At 31.8% G+C, this 23,607-nt stretch overlaps 1 protein-coding gene across 6 annotated transcripts in view; it reads right to left on the reverse strand.

The window, feature by feature from the left end:
• LOC118198910 (uncharacterized) overlaps positions 1 to 23,607 on the reverse strand; it is a 48,024-nt gene that overhangs the window by 11,990 nt on the left and 12,427 nt on the right. For all 6 annotated transcript variants that reach the window (XM_035370694.2, XM_035370698.2, XM_035370696.2 and 3 more), the window contains exons 4-6: positions 11,041 to 11,211; positions 9,515 to 9,700; positions 2,394 to 2,474 (exon numbers count right to left, since the gene is read on the reverse strand). In XM_035370694.2, the coding sequence (XP_035226585.2) occupies positions 2,394 to 2,474; positions 9,515 to 9,700; positions 11,041 to 11,211 (438 nt within the window). The remainder of the gene's footprint in view (positions 1 to 2,393; positions 2,475 to 9,514; positions 9,701 to 11,040; positions 11,212 to 23,607) is intronic.

Below are 23,607 nucleotides of genomic sequence, written 5' to 3' on the forward strand. Positions count from 1 at the left end.
TGGCTCATCATCATACATATTTTCAGTCTCGAACTCTACAATCACTACTAGAGCCTTCGTCGTCATTTTCACTTTCAAAAACAGTATCATCTTCCGTGCCGTCTAGTTCGTTGCTAATACAACATTTTTTAATGATTTTATAATCATTTCAAAGGGTATTTCGTTCCAAGCATCTTTAACCCACTGAGCAATTAATGTAATATCAGGCTTTTTAATGTTGCCTCCCTTTGTAAATGTTGGTCGACTGGAACTAATCCACTCTGCCCAATGTTTTCTAACATTTACTTTGAAGGGCTTATTGAGGCAGACATTTAGGGGTTGAATGACGGATGTCAATCCTCTCGGAATTACGGCCACAGTCGTTTTTAGGTGTTTTGTCACTTCTTCAGAAAAGTGTCTACGATAAGAATCGTATACTTTCGCAGGCAAAAGCGTCGCCAACATATCCAAAACGCAGGATAATTGGGGAAAAATGATCGTATATAGTAACCTTCTAGAATTTGTTCCGGAAAAGATTCGCGTACGTAAAATCTATCTGCATTTTTCCTTTTTAAAAGTTAAAAGAAATATTCAAAACTGTTCAGTTATTGCGTGGGCTATTTTTTTAAATTTTGACATGTACGCCTGTTAACAAAAGTATTTCACGAATGAACAATAACTATTATAAAGTCTTATACGTACGTAAAAACTATCTGCATTTCTCTTTTCTTCGCGTGTTGGCGAAACTGTTTTATTGCTCGATATCGATGGGTTGTTCGGGGGCCGAAAATTTTTTGGTTTAATCGAAGCTTACTCTAGTTAAAGTATGAAACTCTGTGATTAGTTCGTCACATAATTTAAGTCATGAAATTACTTCAAGTAAGTGACTTATTTGATAAGTCGTCCAATTTGAGTGCGAGAAGAAAACAACATTTATATAAAGAAATTTTTGAACTTCCGATTCTTTTAATTTTTTATGGCCCCGCGTATAAGTCGATCACCACACTTTGAAGTCTTTTTTTTGTCCAAAATATCTTGACTTATACGCGGGTATATACGGTATGTTTTGTTATTTCATATATCTTTAAAAATTTAATTTTTTAAAGATTTTTGTCAATTTTACAAAAAATGGAATTTAAAGCTGAAGCCAAACTGCATTAATATTTAAAGACTGATTTACTTTTCATGCTGGCTCTGAAGCAACACAACAATGATAAAATTTTACTATTTTAATTTTATACAATGCTCCAGAACACCCCTAATCTCTACTAATGAAACAGTGATAGATACGTTTAAGCAATGTCATATGAAGCCTTTGGGCAAGGAAGGTGGGCCTACATTTAAGACATTTTAGGAAGAACTATAATATATGGAACACAAACAATATTGGGAGACTCGTGGGCTGAAATACAAGATTCAACAACGAAAAGTTCCAGGAAACAATTATGCTCACAAATGATGAGCGATTTTATAAATTCAGAAGAAACTTTGCAAACTATCATAGATGAAATAGTTAGCCTAATGAATTAACTAAAATGCCAATAATGAAGACATTAATGAGTAAACGGAATCTCACTCAGTACATTTGTCAAATGAATACTTCATTCAGCAACAACAGTTAAATGAAATATAAAATGAAAATGAGGAAGAAGAAGCCGATAAAATTGGCAATCAAAAATATGAATACGGCCTTATACATCTTGTCAATTTTTTACTAAATATTTAACTAACTCTTGATAAGTTTATAAAGAAAACACCTAAAAACATTTAAATATGCTTGGTTAACTTAAATATGTATATTGATAACTAAGTTACAGTTGGCAACAGTAGAAGATGCCTGGAGAAGACTTCTGGAGATGGCCAGGGCCCATCCAGGGCTGTCGAGCCATTGAAGAAGATAACTAAGTATTTTAAAATACAATTTTCTTTTCTTTTTTATATATCCCTCTACTTTTGAACATTCAACATTTGCAGAAAACCAATTAGGTGCGAAAGTCAACTTTTGGACTAACATGTACCACCTAAACAAAAATTGAAAACCTTACTACCACTACTCCTGAACAAAGCTCAGATTGCATAAATTTACGAGCGTTACAGAAAAAACTCAATCAAGATGTTAATGTTTTAATTTTTGAATTTAATAGTTAAAAATACTAGTTTCTTTGCGTACCACCGGTTGAGAAGCTTTGCTCTACATTCTTTTACTATGAATTCCTGGAAAGATTTTCCCCCCACATTTATGCATGGAGAACTTCTAAATGGCAAGACTGATGTTTTTTCAGCTTCAAGCATAATAAACAGTCTAATGTATTTCAAACTGCACGACTTCTAAGGGTTAGGGCCAAAAACTGTATTGTTTATACTCTTGGAAAAGTTAACACTCAATTAAAAACACACATATTGTTTTCACTCACCAACACTGATTTATAACAGCTGCACAAATTAGAGGACGGGTGCTGGAAAGACTTCCACAAAAGATTCAGCAATGATGCATTCTATATAGAACACAATAGAAAACATTTTAGTATTACAAATGAGAAGAAATAATTCTGAAATTAATGCTGTCAGAACAAAATAAATAATAAAACCAAGTTATATTTCATTTCACTTTGATACCAAAATGGCACATTCTAAGAACACAGTTAATTGCTGTATGACTGAAATGAGTTATTGCTTTTTTTAAAACTAAGAACAATTAAACCACCTTTCTTAAAGAAAAACTCAAATTTGTTTTCCTCTAGTAAAAAAATATCCAATATACATAGATAGATCTAAAAGTTTCCTGCCTCTCATAAAAAATTACTTGGCTATAAATTTCTCTTAAAGACATGTAATGACAATACTAAATAAATAAAATGGAAAGTTTCATTACATAAATTGTACATTTTCTTTTTCTGACTGTTTGCTGAGTGAAGTGGTGTGCTAATTTGTTCTCAAATACTTAAAAAGCGAGTTAATGTTCTGTGATTAAATTTTTAAATAAAGGTGAACTTAATCCCAAAGCAATAAAACAACACTTGGATCATCATATGCATGCTAATTTGTCTATTTCTATTCTACATTGAAAAAATTGGTATAAAAAGTTTTTGCATAAAATCTGTCGACGATGATCCTCTGAAGGTTTTTTTTCATTAGAGGCATTCATATCTGAAAAGACTGTTCATGCCCAAGGTGAAATATTGAATGATTGGAGATTAAAAGTCAAGGAGACAGTAAGCAACAACATTGGTTCTATCAAAATCCTTTGTTTAGTGCATCCTACACGGACATCTTTCCATGAATGATATGTCTACAAAATAGGAAAACCCATTTTCTTTCAGCAATATGAAGCTAAAACATCTCCCTCATAGTCCAGATATAGCTCCACATAATTATTATCTGTTCTCCAAACTGAACTCTGAATTTGTGGAACGAGATTTAATGATGAAGATTGTTTTGGACTGACTTACAGTTACGAACAGGTGACTTACAGTTATGGAGCCTTTTGAGAATAAACCTTAAAACTACTTTTTTGACGGTACAGAATTACTCATTAAATTATATGAAAACGGCACAGTACTGAGGTACAAAGAGATCAGATTAAAAAATAAACTCATAAAATTGGAATGAAAACAAAAAACTGTTTTGGTAACCAATTCAAATGTTAAAAACAGTTAAGCATTAAACTAATGTGATACAGTCTTACTTTGGATCAAAAACATATTTTCTTCATTGATAATACTTATCGAAAATGATAAACTTTAAATTATTATAATTTATTACAATAATAATTCCACTGAAGTTGCTACAATAGAACATTGTTATATAATAGCCTGAGGCTCAGAACTTGATAAATATTGATACAGAAATTAAGAAAGGTATTTTTTCTGACAATCACTTCTGTTATGATTTGAGAAAATTTTTACGATTAAAGTTAGAGAGAGATGAAACGAATTTTATACACTATTCTAAGAAAAAAAAAAACATTTTTACATTTAGAGAAATATTAAACTAATTTTATACAATATTCTAATAAAACCTATATTTACATATGGCTCTGAAACATGAAACTTTTTTTGTGCAAGATATTCACCTAGCTGTTTTTTAAATGAAAGTTCTAAGAAAAACCTGAGTGTTGTAAATATTGATAGCTTGCGGTGACTTAAATATAGCAATGATTATATAAATTATAATTCAGAAAAAAAAAAAAAAAAAAAAAGAAATTATCAAATACATTAAAACTAACCATACTAAGATCTATTGCTCATGTTTGCCAAATAAATTCAACATTTAAAATTTTTAACTATAAATCAATGGGGAAAAGAGTCAGAGGAAGGCAAAGGCTTTAATTGTTGACTATACTGCTAGTGATGGTTTTAACTGGGAAAACTTCGGTTAAACAGGTATGGAAGAGTGTTTTACGAAAGGCCATGGAGTCTTAAAATACTTTCCTTTCATCCTGACATAATTTCATTATGGTAGCAATACTTTCACTTATTGGATCTTTTCCACGACAGGACAATAAATTTTTTCTTGACATTGGAAATGTCTGTTAGGTAATTATTACCCATAAACAAAGAACCCAAACAGAATGTAATACTTTAAAATTTTAACTGACACATACTTGCAAACCAATGGTAGCAAAAAATCAGGAGATTTTTTTAAGAAATTAGAAGAACTTTTTCAATGACAAAAATATTTTTAATGATAAAAAACACAGAGAAAGAAAATATACTTTTTTACAATGAATTAACTTTAAATAGTAACTTATTAATGCCTGAAAGTTCAGCTGATTCTTAAATGCAAGTAGTTCCATTGGACGAGGATTCTAGATACACATGTCTCTAAACTACACATTTCCTTGATAAAATAACAGAATTAAAGTTATCTGTGTATGATTTTTGCGAGGTACATGAATATTTTTTCACATACATAACAAAGGTAAGAGATCACAATTTCTTAAAATATTTCTTGAAAGCATGTGAAACTCACAGCTCTTCCCCCCAGCAGTGAGACAAACGAAACAACCTCAATCTTGCTTTGTGCTCATTGACTAATATATGCCAGATGGCCCACAATAGCGTTTGATGCTCACCGAAGAATTGGAACATGATGTTTTAAAGTACATAGGCTCTCGCACACAAAGCTGAAGCATGCCATAATGTCTCGCAGATGAAAGGACTTGATACAGGATTTTTTTTTATATGTAATCAAGAGGAAAACCATGCACCTTCAGATACCCAAAATCACTTTTTTTTGGAGCAAATAATGGGCTTAAATATCAATATTAAGTGAAGCTACATAAAAATTATGAAAAATTTTTAAGTCAGGAGAAATATGTTGCAAATTGGTTTGGTGGGAGTAGTCGTAAATTCACCGTTTTCCACTTAAATCACTGACAATACTTAAATTTAAAAACAAGAACAACAAATTTAATTTAAAGATTGCCAAAAGATACCAGTGCCAGTTAAAATCTCTTCAAATGGTGTTTTGCATTTACTTCACAATTTTCAGATGAATTCACATACATAAGAGTATAAGATGAAAGTATGTTTTCTGTTGAAAGCATCATGTTAGTGTATACAGCTTTCTATTGAATATATATATATTGTCTGATAATAGCTCACTTCCACTTAACTATCAATGCAGATGAAATATGATTAGCTGATTTAAAGCAGATGTCTCAAACACAAATTGCATATGGATTGTACCATCTGAAAGCAGCTGAGGGGACAGATTTTTTTAAAACAAACTTTCAAATTTCATTTATTAAATATTTAACAAAACATACATAAGCAACAATAACACAAAGAAATTTTTTACTGCATTTCATTACTGTAATGTACTACCAGCTAAATACTCAATTTTTGGACTAACATCTATTTCAAATATTTGTAATATACTGAATAAAATTAACTTTTAACATAAACAAATTATGAAAACTTACCACCAAATTTTCAATGAAAATTTCCTTAGTGGAACAAAACTTAATAAACAAAGACGTCCTATTCTTTGTTCTTTATGCATCAATTCATTCACATATGCAGGAAACAAATTTGTATATTGTTCATAAATAATTATACATTTCTATTTTTTACTACAGCTCGATACTTGGCACCATTTCTGTTTGATAACATTTGTAGCCTTGGAGGAAAATAATTGGAAACTATCTTTGTCACAGATCGAAGATGCTCATCAGTTGGTTGTGCCCTTTTTGTTGGACTTATTAATCTTCATTAATTAATCATTAATTTTTAACTGAAAAAAAAAACATGTTCACACATAAATGATTATTCTTAATGCAAAATTTCGCAACCGGGGATATTTACCTTTGAATAAGATTTATATCACAATGCAATTAATTAGTTCCATTTGTGGATTTTCTAATACATTATTCAAGTCTACTTTTAATGTTGTTATGAATTTTGTATTTATTTAGCTATTTTTAGTAGAATATCTCGTAATAGTATGCTTTAGCTTTCCGGAAAAATCAAGGAAATACCCAGAATATTATTGTGCTTGATTTTAAAAAGTTTATAAAAGCTGGAGAAAAACATCTCAATTCAGTTGTTTAGAAAACTGTTGTTGTTTACTATAGCAAATGCACAGTGAAATCGGATTAGCTTTCTCTGCTTTGAATTGTGTTCTGTAAAATGTTTTAGTAGTTTACAATATAACTATTGTAAGATATTGCAATATTGTATGATTATCTCTGGCCGAGCATGGGCACCCGGAAACCTGAGGGAGAAAGTGCAGAATCGAGGTCTCAAAATTTCCCATGCAGCCATCGCGTTCGCGGCATTCCGCTAATATGCCGGAATTATCATGCGAATCTACCTAAGGGGAGGGATGCCTTTCTTTTCCTTCCTTCTTCCGTCCCCTTGATAAGTCTGTCTCCTGCCTGTTAGTATTCGCCGGAAGCATTTTGTATTTATTCTTGCAATAAGAATAAATGCAATTCACTTTTCATCGGATTTGTGCATTCAATTCATTATGAACCTGTACGCATGCAACAACAGTAAAGAAAATAACTTGAAAATTGACTCCAAATGATTGAATTCCTTAAACCTGCCTTTAAATTTTTGTCATAATAATACTAGTTTCCGGCTGTATTGTTGAGATTTTTCATTTTATCATAACGTGTTTTAACATTGAAAATGTGAGAATTTTTTTTTTTTTCATTTGTGTTTTTCATATTTACAATTAAACTTTAAAAGCTTCAACTGAAGCACACATGTCAGTGATAAGTGTATCCTTTCCTTGCAGCTCTTTATTGAGAATATTTAAATGGCCGGTTAAATCAGTAAGAAAATGCTAAATTGGATATTGATGTATCATCATCATAAAGCCTTTTTTTTCTTTTTTTTGGGGGGGAGGTGATGAAAATTTAGATTTCATTTATTAAATTAATTGTTTTAACACCCTGCTCCTTGACTTAATCACCTGAACTAGTCATAATAATTTTCCCCTACTCATTTTTAATTTCTTCAAGCTTGATGATTCGCAGCTTGTCCACAGATTTACTATTTTAATTACCATTTCCACAGTATCATCCATTTGAAAACATTTGGCACAGAGTGCTTCTTGATATATACTGCAATGTATAAGTGCAAAACACATTCCAAAGACTTTCTTCTTTAACTATATTTCTTAATTTTACTAGGTATTTTACTATTTTTTTACCATTCACAGTACCCCCACCATCACTTACACATCCAAAAATTTTATCCAAATTTAATTTACATTTATTTATTAAATATTTTATTTCAGAAAAAATATCCAATGTAAAAGTTTTCCCTTTCATAGAAATTATTTCCAGTAATTTCTTAATTAGTTGTCAAGAAATTCATCAGTAACACCTTGTGCGAAACCTACAAGCAGTCTGTGATGTCAATACTCTCACCAACTGCTTTTGAGAATGCTGCAAAATCTGTAATTGTTTCATTTAACTTAGATGATAAATCACTAGCGATTTCATTAACATGTTCCGCTATTGTGTTTGCTAACAAACTAACATTTTTAAATAACTGTTGTTTGTCAGGACCAAAAGGTTTAGCTGATTTAATTCAAACAATCTTTTTCAAATTCACCATCATCAATGGTTTTGAGCTTTTTGCAATGATAAGCCATGAAGGCAAAACTTGCACCAACTGTTGCTTAACTGATTTACTTGCTTCTACATTGTGTAAGCCAGATTTAAAAAAAAAAAAAAAAAAAAAAAAAAAAAAATTATTTTTCCCATTACTTTCAACATTTAAAATTTTTCTTTATGATTTGTGTCATAATAGTGAGTTGTAACATACTCTTTTGGAACTGATATTCCATTATTATGAATAACACATACAATTTTATTGTGCATAACACCATAAAAGAATGCAATTTCTCATTTACCTTGAAAATCACATCCTTCTTCTGTTACTTTTCTCTTACCATTTGTTAAAGACATAACTTGTAGTTTTAGGTCTTGATTAAAATCATGGATTATCATTTTATTTACAACTTTAATTCAACAAAACAAATTTTCACATAAAAGCAACTATCAAACGCTTAGCACAATTTCAAATGATTGGTATTAATATAACTTACAATAACATCACGCATTTGGGGGGGGACATAACATAAAAAAGATCTACCAGCTGTTGGCTGGTGAATACATTTATTGACCATACTGACTTTTACATTAGCCTAGTCATGCAATTATACGAGGTACATAATTTTTTCATTTAACTGACATCGTAAATCTATTCATTCTGCTTCTTCATTCAGTAGAAAGCTATAATAAACACAATCCATATGTTTCTTATATTTATATTTTAAATTGTCATATCCCGAAATGGGATGTTTTAAAACCCTTTTCCTTCTTAACTTTTTCTGTGGTTCTGTCAGAGTGCTGTTATGTATGTACAAACGTTACATATATACTTTTGGCTGTATGCCAGCACTAGCTTTGAACTCGATTGTAAGGTAATGACTGCTGAAATGTTTGCTAGCGTCGTTCTACTTTCTTCATAAACATTCTATTGCTATCCACAGCTCAATGAATGTATGCTGTATCGAAATCTATGAGCACTGTATTAAGACAAACACATAACCAAAATGTATTGGTAGGATGCATAAAATTGCCTAGGAGTTGCCAGTTTGAGGCCACTAATTTTAAGTACTCAAATTTAACAACTATGAAATTTAAGGACTACAATAATATTTGTGACTAAAATGTATATAATTTCAAATTATTATAATTCACTCGCATATAATTCCTTTGAGGTGAATTAAAAGGGGAGGCAGAAACAAAAAAGTCTGAATAATTAACATGAAAAATTATAAATAAATACAACTATTAAGCATTAGTTAACAAATTAATTAATTAACTATACATACACATTTATTATTACACCACAAAACAAAAACTTTTCATGGCCCATCTCTTGTCAAGCACTTATGTATCACGACCCTGACTTAAAGAACCTTTGAAGTATGACTATGAATATTTTGAGTAAAAAATTCACATATTTTGTGGTACCAATAATTTAATTTTTAAAATAATATTAAAAAATACCTCTTTTCCAGGTAACACAACATCTTTTCTTCTTTGTAATTCTTCTATCATATCATTGCTAAGATAGCCATCACGAAGTAATTGGTATGGTGCTTCACTCTCCATCATATTAAATTCACCCCCAAGAAGCAGAGGTTTATTTGTACCACCATTTATTCTTACTATCTCTCTAGCCAAACATGAAACCTTGAAATGAAAGATATATATTCCATATAGCAATACATGTCGAACATTCAAATTAGTATGTGAAAATTTTATCTTTTAATTAAAAAAAAAAAAAAAAAGCAACAGGCCCCCCCCTTTTTTTAACGTTTTGTGTGTTTGCTTTATTAAATAAATATCATCATGTTCTTCACACTTAGACCATTAAATTAAATTCAATAGCAATATCACAAAAAAGAAACCTCAAGCATAAAACATCTGTGCTTGAAGATGCACGCGACGTTCATGGAATGCTTTGAAATCGTTGAATTTTTTGATCAAAAACTCGTTAATGTTTTACAAAATATGAAATAGATAATAAAATAATATTATATCACACTTAAAAAAATGCAATTCTTGCATGAAGACCATCTTTTTAAAATTTTTCTTTTTATTCACATCTCATACATAAAGCTTTTAGACTGAAATATAATCCAAGTATAATAATCAGGTAATCCAAAAAAAAAAAGAATAAACTAACCTAGTAAGCGAAAAATATCCGTTACATTCCGAATTCTAAATATCTGTTTACATAAACATTTATTGCAAGGCCTGTTGGGATAAAGATTTCAGACGATTGCAAATGCACAATCGGCAGATATCACACGATAATTTTATTTTCAACAATTTCAAAAGTGAATCGATGCAAAATTCCAAAACAAAATTAATAGCCCTTCTGGGTAAACTGCCTTTTTGGGCTAACATTTATATGTAGTAATAGCATTGCTCTGCAACACAGTAACACCTTTCATGTCTCCTTGACTTGTTTTTCCAAAATGTTAAAGAGTTTGTCTGCAGAAATTTAAGACCACCCGTAGGAAAACCAATTTAATGGAATTTCACATATAAAAGAATGAAATACAAGGTTATTTTAGTAACGTCAGTATTTCATAGCACTTCCTTCATTTTTAATCACTGCTGCAATCCTGTTAGGCACGCTATAAGTGCTGAGCAGTAAGTAAGCTTTAGAAATCTGTGCATCAGACATGCTTTATTGCTTCAACAAGTACCATAGAACTGGATGACTACCTATATATAAAATGTATAATCTAATTTAAAGCAATTTAATACTGAGACTAGAAGAATTTTATAGCTAGAAATCCTAGAAAACACTAAGTTCCACACTGAAACAGGATTTGATGTGCCAATCAATCCACAAAATAGCATAAAATTAGACGCAGGACAAAAAAAATTAAAATTGCACTTAAAAAATCAATAAACTATAAAATTAAGAACAGCACATTTACAGAATGCAAAAATATCATTTATGTATGGCGATGTCAACAAAAACTTTTAAATGATTTACAATATGAAGGAGAAATTACCTGTAATGCATGAACACTAGTATCTGTAGGAGGAATCTGTACATTTGCAATGGTAATGGTATGATTTCCGATGACAGTGGTAAGCTGCGTAAAACACACATTTCCACATCTTTTTACATGTGCTCTTACTGCTGATCTGTCATTAGCATCCAAAGAAGAAACTTCAAGTTCCTAAAACAGTTATCATAAAATTTTAGAAGAAAATAAGCAAACATTTATGAAAGTTTACGACTTAGCACCGAGTTTAAAAAATAGATGAGAAACTATTTTACTTATAAATACACAAATACTATTTTCAAGCAGGTTTTCCTGCAGTCGTATTAACACTAAAATATGGCTTTACTTTAAAAGATTTGGAGTATTAGTAAAACAAATGAAAGAAATTGACCAGTTCATGTTAAGATAATCAAATGATCTTGCTTTCTAATGAAATTCCATAATTTCATACCAGCAGTTTATACATTTGGTTTCCATAAATAGTACTATATTACAACTGGTTGGCAAATTAATTAAGAAAGCATACTTGCCAATCTACGATACTAAAAAAATCAGGGGGCCTTTTTCTTTTAAGAAATCAGGAGAATTTTTCTCAACGACAAAAACTTTTTAAATAATAATATATGTAGAAAGAAAATACATTTTTAATAATGAATTAACTTTAAATAGTAATTACAATATCTAAAATTTTATTTATTATTTCTTAAATGTAAAAATACTTACAGACAAAAAAAAAATAGTTTTATTATGTGTACTTTCTAATAATAGAAAAATACTCCAATCAGTTTCCTTAATAATTAAATACTTTAAGCAGATCACTACACATTGACTGCAAAATACGAGTTAATATAATTCTGCAAAGTGGAATTGTGTTAAGAACATCGAATGATGGCAAAATGAAGCGTATAAAAGAGCAGACAGCTTTGTTAAGGTCCGAAGACAAAAATATAAATATTTGTTCTCCACAAGATAAACCTGCAATAATCGAATAAAGTGTCCCCTGTCAAGCTATTTTTTGGGAGGGTTACATTTAGATTTTGAGAACTGCCAATTAAATTGCTCTCAGGTGCAGAAATTACTTAATTTTTCTTACACCTATTTTTAACAATGGAAGCAATAACTACATCTCCATTTACTTTAGGTATTTTATAACTTTCAACAGAGCATTTTATCTTATGTCAACAATGGGTTCAACCACACTTACTGGCAAAGAAGTTTACCCCTTTTCACCACTAAATCTAAGAAGTACATTTCATAATCTGCATTTTTTTTTAAAGATGCCTGCAACATCAATCTTTAAGTCTACAAATCCTGGTAGTGCACTAAGTGCTAAGCAATTATACTAAAGAATTGCACTTTCTTTTAAAGTTTTAATAATTAGCTGCGCTACTATTAAAGCCTGTCAAATGTCTTCTAAAGCAGACACAGAATGTAAACTACATTCAATTTCTGAAGACTCGGAATTAAAAAACAAAACAAAAAAAAGGGGGGGGAGAGAAATACAATTTTGCATCGGTATTATTGCTTCCATCTGTAGAGAGGCAGAATGGAACTCTTTTAATGCAATTAATAACTAAGATTTATTTTTCATAAGAATTTCTTGAACCCATTTCTTCAATTCCAATTGTTTTTTCCCCTTGCACTTGTTTCTTAAACTGTTCCTGGGAAGCATGTGGAACTTACACTGCTCACTGGCGAGACGAACGAAATAAACAACCTCAATCTTGCTTCTTCTTCTTCTTTTTTTTTTTTTTTTTTTTTTTTTTTTAAATAAGTATCTAGAGAAAACAAGTGCTTTCAGATGCCATAAATAAATTTTTGGGGGCAAATAATAGAATGTTAAGGCAAGCTAGATAAAAATCATGAGAAATATGTTGGCGGGAGTATGATCAGAAATAGAAAGAGTTGGGCAACTCTGAAGAAAGAGATGACAAAATATTTTTTAAGAAATAATACATGAATAAGACAAATTATGATGCACATATATAATGGTCTCAGTGCCCTAAACGCAAAAGATAATCAGCACTATTTATTTAGTTAAGTAGAAGGGAGAGGGGATGAAGAACATTTCAAAACTATTCTAACCAAAATAATATCAAGTTTATAGGAAAAAAATTAAATGAAATTCTAATGTAAATATTCAAAAATACAGATGACCTTATGGTTAAATCTAAGAGACATAAGTAGTTCCCTTTTTAGAAGCAAACAGAAAAGCACTGAAATGTTTCATTTGACATCAATATCAAACATTTAGTTTTATTAATTATTTAGTTTGGATGCATTTATCTTTATTAACTATCAGTATAAGCAATTAAGTAATGGTAAAAAAGACAGCATTTTTTTTAAACTACCAAAGCATGTTTTTCTTAACCTTTTCGCGACGGTGCACCTTTGTTTAAGACGCTCATGCAGGACGGAAGAGAATCAAAGGCAGTCACCGTACAGGACGGAGGTTTTGCATTGCTACGCCTAATTTTATAACAAAAATCAGAAAAACAAAAGTTTTGCTTCTAGCATCGTAATTTTTGGTATTTTAGATTATTACCTGAGCTCTTATATATGTTAAAATTAGCCCTTAAAACTTTTTTTTTTCTTTATTTTACATGAAAATATACTTAAAAAATTGCTTTTCTAAAATTCTAAAATAATTTTCGGAAGCACTATTCAAATTATTCCAAAGTTTTAATTGATAAAATCCATCAATAAAGTTTAAAATTAATAAAAAGAACCCAATAAAGACTATTTACAGTAAGAAGTAACAAAATTTAAAATGAAAACGAGTGTGGTAAATCTCGAAGCACAGAGAAGTATCACTTTGTAACTCTTTAGAAAATGAATCGGTACTCTCATTTGCGTTAGTAAATGGTTCACTAACCATACTAGGGTATTCTTCCTCTGATAAATAGTGCCTTTCCGCCATAATAGACTCAAGGTGAGGCTTTCCTAAATTAAAAAAAAAAAAAAAAAAGAAGAAGGAGCGGAAATATATCTGAAGGCAATGCAAAACGTAAAAAAACTCCACACAGAAACCCTAAAAGACCGTACATAGTAGAGAAAAAATATAGAATAAAAAAAGGAATTGGATATAAATCAGATACGAGAATGTTTTCTTCATTAGCACACAGTGATTTAAAGAGCCCACCTCTGTTTACGCTTTCCCTCTGCCCCCCCCCACCCTCGAACAGCTGATGAGTAAAATACCAAAGTGAAGCAGAATATATCAAACTCAAGGTCAGGAACCTAAAACTGTGTTCATTTCAAAAGTAATGGACACAGGATGCCACCTAGTGGCCTTCAGAAAAACGTTCCACCTTAAAATGCATATACGCATCACCCGTCCTCTGAATGCGATCTTTACTGATGCGTGGATGGGACGCCCGGCTGTAAGAGACGTTCTTAGGGAATGCATATATGGGACGCCCGCCCTGAAAGGGTTAAAAATATAACAGCATATACAATTGAAATATAAAATGAACTGAAATACGATTTTCAGCAGAAAAGTTATAACCTCCCTCCAAAATGTGAGTAGAAAAACTTAATCTGTATGCTCAAAACTTTTACTTTAAACATATATATATATATGTTAAAAAGTACGTAAATCCAGCTTCTTTAATTTTCAGTGAACTTTTACTTTAAACATATATATATATATATATGTTAAAAAGTATGTAAATCCAGCTTCTTTAATTTTCAGTAGTCTATTAACTCTCTATTTTAATTTGGATATTTTCTCTTTTGTCCTAAAAATAATAACTGCTTATAATGTATCTCTCTAAAACTGCATCCTTTACAATTAATTCAAAAGATTCTTAAATAATGCAGATAGCTACATAAATATTCAGCCAATAATTTTAGATGCTTAAAAAGACTATTAAAAATATATCGAAACTAAAACTCATTCTGAACAAATATTTCATTTGTACACATTAAATTCTTTTTCTAACTTTTCTCTTCTGCCACCATGCTTGTTAACTTCAATCTTTAAATATATTTCAAAATTGTAAAGATACCAATGTACTTCTCCAAAAACAGGCATGATTAGTGTGCCATCTGGTTTAAATTACTTGCAAGAGGCAAGTTGGTGACCTTGGCATGTCCTTTATTTTTCACTTTATCTATACTAGTTGAAAAATATTTGTCAATAAGAATAAAAAGAAACACTGAGTTGGCCAATATGTTTGCAAGCTTGTTCTTTCAGATATCAAAATCTGGCTTCAACATTTCCTAATAACTTCATAAACATATAAAACTTAAATTAGTCGATTAAACCATACCAGGAAGATGCCAAAATTGTATAAAGATAACTATCATATTTCAAAATTATGAAGCAAAATTAAACAATCACTATTTTTGAAAATATATATAATTTATTTAAAGTGGATTTACATCAACAAACACAGGCTGAAATGGGAGTTGGTCTGCATCTGGTGAGGCCTTCAGCAGTGTCACAAAACGCAAATTGACTAACAAAAAAATCCCGCTTTGATCTGGTGGGATGGCCGCTTTGTATCTGGTGGGATGGTATTATCTACCAAGAATGGCAAAGAACAGGATCTTTTGCCACATCCACGAGATAGCCCCAGACATTGCTCCTTTGGACTTCTACCTTTCTTTACACCTGAAGCTACATCTTGCTGGTGTTATCTTCCATTCTGCACAGGACATCCAATTTAACAGAACATTTTTGACTTGCTGCCACGTTTCCAAACCCTTTGAAAAACTACCAACACGCTGGCAGAAGATCATAGATTTGGGTGATGATTACTAGCCACACTAAAGGTACTACTTTCATGTTTTGTTTTGTTTTTTTTTTTTTTTTCCAAATTTATTAAAAACATTTTTCGGTTGAAAACTTTCATTACAACTAGATATAAAATGCAACTGTAAAAAATCTAGTAAAAAGCGTCAATTTTTTACTGAAAATACAGTGCTTGATTTAACCACAGAATTTAAACTTATTAAACTATACAATACAAAGTCCGAAATCTGGACATCCATTATCCGGAATGATCTAAAATCCGGACCTCAAAACTACCAACAACATTTTTCTGGTAGGCTTTATGCATTGATTCCCCTCCCTCCATGCATGATACACCATCTGGAGAGTCCTGATTCTTAATTTCACTTTGACACTAAATAAAATACCTTGCTATTGAAGAAGCAGTCATTTTAACATAAATTTGTACAATTAGTAATTTGGCTTCGTTGCTGCATATCTGCTTGGCACGCATCTCAAACCGAAACTTTCCACATAGATGCATCATTGATCTGACGCCAACCTGGCAAATCATTATTTATTATATAATCCCTGCATGTTTATCAACACATTACGTTCAAACAATGGCTAGCTCAGAAGGGATTCATAAGTCATCTACCCGATGAATTAACAACTATATTATCATTAATGGAATACTTCAAATCATTTAAACTTAAGGAAAAAGGTTTATTTACACATAAGTACAAGTTAAACGAATAAGAAATATTTATCTAGCTACATCATGCAAACATCGTCCTTTGCTATCTAAACCGCAACTGTTCGTTTTTCTCTGGCGTCCCAGACAACTTGAGTAATGACTCAAGTAGCAATATGTAAGCAATTTTTTATGTTAGTAATTGAATAACATAGGAGTATGGTAGCCTTTTATGTTGACATTGCACTTGGCGATGATTACAGATTTAAGTTGAATGAGCTAAAACATGTTGACAAGGAAAAATTTAACAGAAATTTCTTTCCATATGCTAAAAATAGATTTTGTCGATCATACTCATAGACCCAAAGATTATATTTAGGGCTATCTCAATTAAGAATAACTGATTTGTTATTCACATAAACCTAGAACTAGCACCAAGGTTTGTAAGGTGGCACCAGGTCACAGAATTTAGGACCCATAGAAACTGCATCAGGCGGTGAGATATCTAGCGGCGGCCCGCAATAAGGCTTAAGTATATGGTGGGAATTTATTTATTCAGAATTCTGATAAGCCTTAAGCATGTGGAAGAAAAATAACTAATAAAATTCAAGCTTAAATATTTCAGTGTGCATTAAAAGAGAGATAAAATTTAACGGAACAACTTGTCGTTAGTCGTCAAGCTCGTGATGCATAGCCAAATATGTATAGTGAACGATAGCTAAATTTAATGATGATAGCCGTGCATTTTAAAGGTTTTTGGATATCGCAAAACAAAGGTGAAATTTTTCAATTAACGAATTTTGTAAAGAAATGTGGAAAAGTGGTAATAAATGAAGATGATATAAAAGTTTTTTATTGTGAGAACAATGCTCCCCCATCACCAATCAATTAATAAATGCCGAAATCTGTAGTATGGTTCTAGATTCAGAAAATACCAATTGTGAAGAAAGTCACAGAGAAGTTACTGAAAACGAAAAAATTTTCATTGACAAGTTAGTCGGAATTCTCGACACAGCAGTTACACAACTTCAACAATCTAACTAAACAAGAGACTATGTCTGTCTACAGAATTAAAGAGAAAGTATTAGCACAAAAAAAGAAACAACTTACAACAATAGCTTTTTAAAATAATTAATAATTTCATTTACCAAACCATCAAAATATATATTTTAGTGAAAACAGATAATTTTAGCTAATTAGAAATTTTAAGATTAATTCTTTATTAACGCAAAGATTATTTTAAACTAATTCTTTATTATTTCACAATATAAAAAAATATACACCGGCATTAGCGGCATGCATTTACACTGGTGTGCAAAAATTAAGGACGAGACGGTTTTTTCAATATAACTTTGTACAAAAGCTTTCCAAATCAACACATTTAATACCGTAAGATCCCCAATACGTAAGGACATGAGTAAATGTATGCAACACTTATTAAAAGAGAAATCAGAGGGATAAAAAGAAGCTTTATTGAAAAAGTAGCATGGAGTGCAATGCGACTGAAGGCCGAAACATCCCTGTGATGGGTATCCAGCAAGATACATCCGGTCTTTAATAGGGGATATGATCTCCCCTGACTGCTAGGCAGGTTTCACAGCGTCTGCCCATGCTCAGAATGAGGGTGTCAATGAGTTGTTGAGGCATTGCTACCTATTCGTCTTGCAGCGCCAATCGAAGCTCCAGAATCATTACTGGTGGTAAGGTACGAGCTGCCAAGCGTCTGCCTAGAAAATCCCATACATGCTCGATGGGATTGAGATCCGGAGATCGTGCCAGCCAATCCATAAGTTCAATATCCTCACTCTCTAAGAGCTGTTCGACAGCTACTGTGCGATGACATAATGCATTGTCGTCCATGAAAAGGAACTGTGGACACATAGCGCCTCTAAAAAGACGCACATATGGAAGAAGAATCTCGTTACAATAACGGGTCCCATTGACTGAACCTGCGTCGGAGATGTGAAGGTCTGTACGACTACCAAGCATGATGCCTGCCCAAACGAGAACATCGCCACCTCATACCTGTCCCTTTCAATGATGTTTGAGGGATGATTGCGGCTTCCCCGCTCTCTCCAGATGAGTATGTGATGAGAATCGCTACTCAGACTGAATCTGCTCTCATCTGTAAAGAGTACTCGTCCCCATTCATTGTCTCTCCAATTCTGGTGTTCCCGGCACCACAGAGAACGCCTTCTCCGATGGGCAGGCGTTAGAGGTACACACCGTACAGGGCGTCGTGCAAACAGACCACCACCGTGCAGTCTTCTGGCCACGGTAAAATGAGATATCGGTCGTCCAGTCGCCTGTGTCGTGTGTCTAGCGATTTCTCCCGCTGTCTGCCGCCTGTTTCTTCTGGCCTGTAAGGCAATATACCGGTCATCTGTGGGTGTGGTTCCTCGTGGACGACCACTACTAAACCCCCGGATAGCTGTTCCTGTAGTTTGAAATTGTCTCCAAAGTCGTGAAACGATGCTGTGAGCAATCCTGAACTCTGCGCAGCCACACTTGTCACACTGCGGCCTTCCTCCAACTTCCCAATGAGTCGACCTCGGGTAAAAGCATCCAGATGTCGTCTAACAGATTGATTATTCGCCATTTCTCGCTGAAGCAGCAACTCAGTGTGATTTTAACTGCTATACGGCATGCAATCTCTTTGCCAGAAATACTGATCTTACACCGACAACATGCTTTATACTACTCAGACACTCCCCCATTACGTCTACCTGCATATCTGCGCATGTGCTACCGTACATCACCTTACTTAATCTCCTGATTGGTCTTTCTGTCCACTCTGCCTCTTCGTTCAGCTGATATGCTAATTTTTCGACTTCGTCCTTAATTTTTGCACACCAGTGTATTTTAAAAGCCATATAGCTGAATCCGACACCAACAATAAAGAAATTTATGTCCTGTTAATTTACATGCAAATGGAGATAAATTTTTAGTTTACTATTATTTTTTTAGTTCTTAATTTTATACTTCTCTAATGTTAGACACATTAAAATTAACATCTAAAAAAAATTGCCCTATAGGTTCAATGTTAGCAAAAAAAAACAAAAAAAAACACACTTTTTAAAAAAACTATTGGGGGGGGAAGAAGGATATTTCTTTATTATTAGACCTCTCAATGTTTTTAATCACCAAGTTCATATTTACTTCTTCCATCCACTTTGTGGCTGCTATGTTTCTGCAATTGCTTCTACAATGGCATCAGAAGTTTTTTCCTGTCCCATGGATTTTTGCAAAACTCTGCAACGATACACGACCTCAGAATTATAATTAACCTTGCCTTGTTGCTTTTTATTCCACCACCTACCGAAGCACCTGTCTTTCAACATTTTGCATATGTGCAACTGTTGTTGAACCAATAAAATGGTTACCAGTAAAATATCTCTAACCTTTTTTTAATTGCTTTGTTCCATACGCTTGCTAATAGTCTAAATAAATTGTCAATTTCTCTTACGCATGGCTGAGGATTTTTGGCATGACTATAGTCACCTCTCTATTTGGAACTTAAGCCAAGAAAGAATACATCAGTTTCTCAGCATAATACACCAAATATCCGATATTCTGAAAGAGCCATGGAGGTTTTGTTTTTGCCCCATACTGAAAGATTTTTTGTTTATGTCCACATTTTTGCTTGTCTACCTCTAATAAAATTGTTCACAGTCAATAGCTTATTTTCATAAAGACTGAGTTGTTTCCCACCACTTCATCAACATCAGTTCATTTGCCCCATAGAACATAAATCACAGAACTATTACAAAAAATATTCCAAAACAACTGAACCAGCTGCAAAAATATGCATTTCTTTCACTTGTAACATTTCTAGTTTGCATCTCCAAATGCTTTCATCGATATGTAATTTTATTTAATGACTATTTTTTGCATATTCGAGTGAAAGACAAAATGTGGCTTTCTCGAAAAGAAGAATCGGCTGATCTTTAGAATATGGTAACTGGTACTTTGGCGACATTTTGGAGGCGATAAAGGTTACTACCTGGGACTTTGGTAATAATGTGAGCAGTACTCAGTTCCGATTACGCATTATTTCGTGTGAGGGAAATGAGAGATCATGGGATATGTCATGTGATATTAATGGACGAATTACGGTTCTTTAAGCGGAAAAGGGGGGATGTGGAAAAATATCTGTGGCTGTATATTATTTTGTATTAAGCTTCATTGTGTGTTGTGTGAAGTAGGGTTGAATAATTTTGGGATTGTATGGCGCTGTCTAAAGTGAATTCTAGATGTGATAAAGAGAATTTTGCTTTTTATTTAGCGGAGGAAGTGTGGAGGAAAAATTCGCAGAAAAAATCGTTCAATAGTTTTATTGAATCCATAATAAAAGTGTATCCACCATGTAACCAAGATTCTGAAGAAGATTAGGTAAGTTAGTATTTTTAATTATTTGAGGATATTATTTTTATGCATTGTTCTAAATGTAAGGTGGAAGTAAAGTAATTTGGTATTATTGGGAAAATTGTTATTAGCAATGATTTAGTTTAAAGTAATTAGGATTGTATGCTAATTTTTATTAATTTAATGTATGTGCTTATTTATATTTTAAGTAGTGTTTTTGAATTTAATTATATTTTAATTAAATGATAGTTATTTTGTGAATTTTATATTTGTAGGAATTTGGTATACGTTTTAGTTGAAGTAAACGTGCATGGAAATAACTTAAATATTTGACACTAAGTATTTGTAATGCTTGCGGTATGAATTCGTTGGTGACGTTTATAATATAATAGATGATTTAGAGGTAAAAGTTTTTGGATATTTTATTTATTTTATATGTGGAAATGTTCATATTTGGAAAAGGTATATACTTTTTCATGATCAGGTAATTTCATATATGTTCTTTTTACCAGGTTTAAAGATTCAGAAAATTGTCATGTATTTTCGTGAAATTTTTCTAATTTATGAGAAAAAAAGCAGTGTACATGGATATAGTGAAGAGTGTGCGCAATGCCATTTTTGTGTAATTCTGGGATGTTTTTTTAAGTAAAAATAAGTCGATGTGTACATGGTTTATGTGTATGTGTTATTTTGAAAAACGCGTAAGGAGTATGGTATTGTGCACTTTTTCCCAATTTTGTAGTGAATATTTGTCATGATTAAGCAGTTTTGTTAGATAAAATTTCTAGCATAAGTGTAATTCGGCTAGTAGATTGTTGGAAGAGGTGTTCAGTAGATAAAAAGAAAAGAAACATGTCTTTACTTCGTGAAGACAAAATGGCAATGGGAAAAAAAAAAAAAAAAAAAATAGAGGGTTGCTGTAGGAGAGTTGGTCGCCAAATTTTCGCCAAAAAATCGGCAAGTTACCATAATGTAAAGATCAACCGAAGAATCATCTTCCTCATTTGTCGGGAAATCAAAAATTGCTAACAAATTTTTTTCAAAAAAAAAAAAAATATGTAGGAATCACACAGAATACTCAGGGATCTTCTTGTGATGAGAAAAATTACAAGATAACACATGATTTACTCAGAACTCTTCAAACTATAAATGATGATCACTAGGATTGTTGGAAATTTGAAGATGGTTTGTGTTGGTGATTTATCAATAATCTTGACACTATTTATGAAATGAAGGCCATAAAAATAAGAATGTATTGAAAAAAATTACTTTTAACATTAAATGGTACTTTCTTGCTAAAGTGGCCACATGCTTAGTTTCTAAAACTGGAAAACTAAATCACCTAATCAGAGATGTGAAAATCTCAAATTTTGTCCCAGGATCATTGCAGTGGTTGCTTTAAAAAGGAATTACCCATTACATAATTAATCAAAACTAACAACTTCTTTAAGATAAATGGAAAATAATCCTATGTTTTTATATTATTCTTACCATAATTAAGACCTCTTCTCCTTAATATCCAAGTTTTCCTTCTTATAACAAGAACCAACTCTAGTTAAGAAAATATGTACAATGCAGAGAAAATTAAATACTTTATCCAAGTTTTCTTATAACGAGAATCAACTCTAGTTAAGACTACGTACAGCTCATAGAAAATGAAATATTCACAATTTCTTATTTCTGAGTAGATATAAATCTAAACAAACAATTATTTATCAGTATAGAAAATACTGTCAGTATCCTTGTTAATAATTTTGTTACTTATAACTATTTTAAAGGAATGAAAACAAAGAGAGAAAAGAAACATGCCAAAGTAAAACTTAAAATTAGGCAAAATAGCAATCTTATGTTTGATATGGATTATAATAAAAACTTGGGCAATTTAAAAAGCAATCAGGCACAGGTCCCCCTCTCTTCTTGGCTAATGGCACCTATTAAAAAAGGGGGGGGAATGCAATTAGATCTTCATACTCATCTAACAGCTTCAAGCTAAACAATAGAAACAGACCAACCAGCTTAAGAATTAACTTAAAAGAATTCAAGGTACAGAACATAAAATCATTTGTTTAAAATACAATACTCAAAATAGCAATGACAAATGGTAGAAACATGTAGTTTTCCTATCATATTCTATCAGGAATTAACTCCTCTGTACTCATTTAATCAAGAAAAGAATTGTTCAAAAAGTAGCTATAGATTAGAGGTAGTAGTAAGACAAGAAATTTCAGCAAAAGTAATAATCCTGGTACTTGTGTATCAACAAAGAAACCAAAATTTGCTCCCCCCAAAAGAGCAAACAGTTGCCAACTTTCACACCATAACCATAATGCAAATTAATTGCTGTCGGAGAGAACTACTTAAAAGCTGCAGTTTAAGAACGGAAATTTTATTATTATTATTATTTATAGTTTGATAATATGCTTATTGGATTTACCAATACAATGATTTACAATGAAGGTAAAACTATAAGTCTCTTGTACAAGTTTTAATAGACTAGGGAATAACAGTCAATACTCCCGATTTGCACATTCCGGAGTTCATATGTAAAAAAAATATCAAGCAGGTGCTAGGGTTCTTCAAATGGTGGAAAAAGAAACATACGGCTGGAGCAAGACACCATTTGAAATCATAATCAGCAGAGTTTATATAGTGACAGAAAGATGTAGCTCGTAAAAAAATAAAATCTGAAAGAGTTCTTATTTTAAATTACATCCAAGGGGGCTTTTTTTTTAAACATTTTGTGCATTATCTTTATTTATTAATATTTATTAAATATCATGTTATTAACCCTTTG

This window comes from Stegodyphus dumicola, chromosome 1 (assembly GCF_044657685.1).
Source record: "Stegodyphus dumicola isolate Sdum_Otavi_A_Nest chromosome 1, ASM4465768v1".
NCBI lineage: Eukaryota > Metazoa > Arthropoda > Arachnida > Araneae > Eresidae > Stegodyphus > Stegodyphus dumicola.